The sequence below is a fragment of the Myotis davidii genome, unplaced genomic scaffold (assembly GCF_000327345.1).
Source record: "Myotis davidii unplaced genomic scaffold, ASM32734v1 scaffold496, whole genome shotgun sequence".
NCBI lineage: Eukaryota > Metazoa > Chordata > Mammalia > Chiroptera > Vespertilionidae > Myotis > Myotis davidii.
In genome coordinates, this window is record NW_006289398.1 from 7,347,633 (window position 1) to 7,348,406 (window position 774).

General features: G+C 62.8%; 1 protein-coding gene across 1 annotated transcript in view; it reads left to right on the plus strand.

The window, feature by feature from the left end:
- The first annotated feature begins 351 nt into the window (after positions 1–351).
- Positions 352–774, plus strand: part of IL31RA (interleukin 31 receptor A) — a 21,158-nt gene continuing 20,735 nt past the window's right edge. The window contains exon 1 of the mRNA XM_015562613.1: positions 352–421. Coding sequence (XP_015418099.1) covers positions 352–421 — 70 coding nt within the window. The remainder of the gene's footprint in view (positions 422–774) is intronic.

Sequence of the window (774 nt, forward strand, 5' to 3'; positions counted from 1 at the left end):
GTTCTCGATTCGTTCCTATCAGAGACGACTGCCTCTGTGGTTTTCTCCAGAAACACTGCGCGTGGAAGGGAGGTCCCTCCAGCGACCGCCTGGGTGGAGAACGTGTTGTTCCCTCCAAGGGCCTGGCAGCTGCGATGCGGTTCCATTCGCTTCTTCCTAAAGGAGGCACTGCTTGCCACTGTCCCGCGGCGCAGCTGGGACGGGAGGGCAGGCTTGGTGCTGGTGCATCCCACAGACCAGCACCACCCTGACCACAGGCTCCGAGGGGGGTGGGAGATGCTTCAGGAGCCGCCGGGAGGACAGGTACCCGGCCCCACGTGCTGGGGTGGCAGGCAGGGGCGGGCCGGGGCCATGGCCACCTCCCTGTGGGCGCTGGAGGAGGCAGGTGTCCGGAGGAGGTCAGCTGAGGTGGCTCTGGAGGGTGGGTCACCTGCCAGGATTCGGGGAAGGACATTTAGGCAAAAGGAGCCCCTGGACGGAACATGAGGTGGAGACACCCTGGTGCGTGGGGAAACGGTGAGCCGTGCGTTTGGCTGGGCACCGGGGCCGAGGCAGGGATGGGCTCAGACCCGTAGAGCTCACCCACTTCTCCCGGGAGTGTGTTCTCCGCACAGCACCTTCCATGTCACGTGTGGAATGAACTGTGGGCAGAATAGATGTGGACGGGTGGACGGAGTGAGTGTAAAGGGGCCTGTGTGGTGACAGTCAATGCATAGCATGAAATAAGATGGAGAAACGAGGGCTCAGGCGTGTTTGTGCCTAGGACTCGGCTTG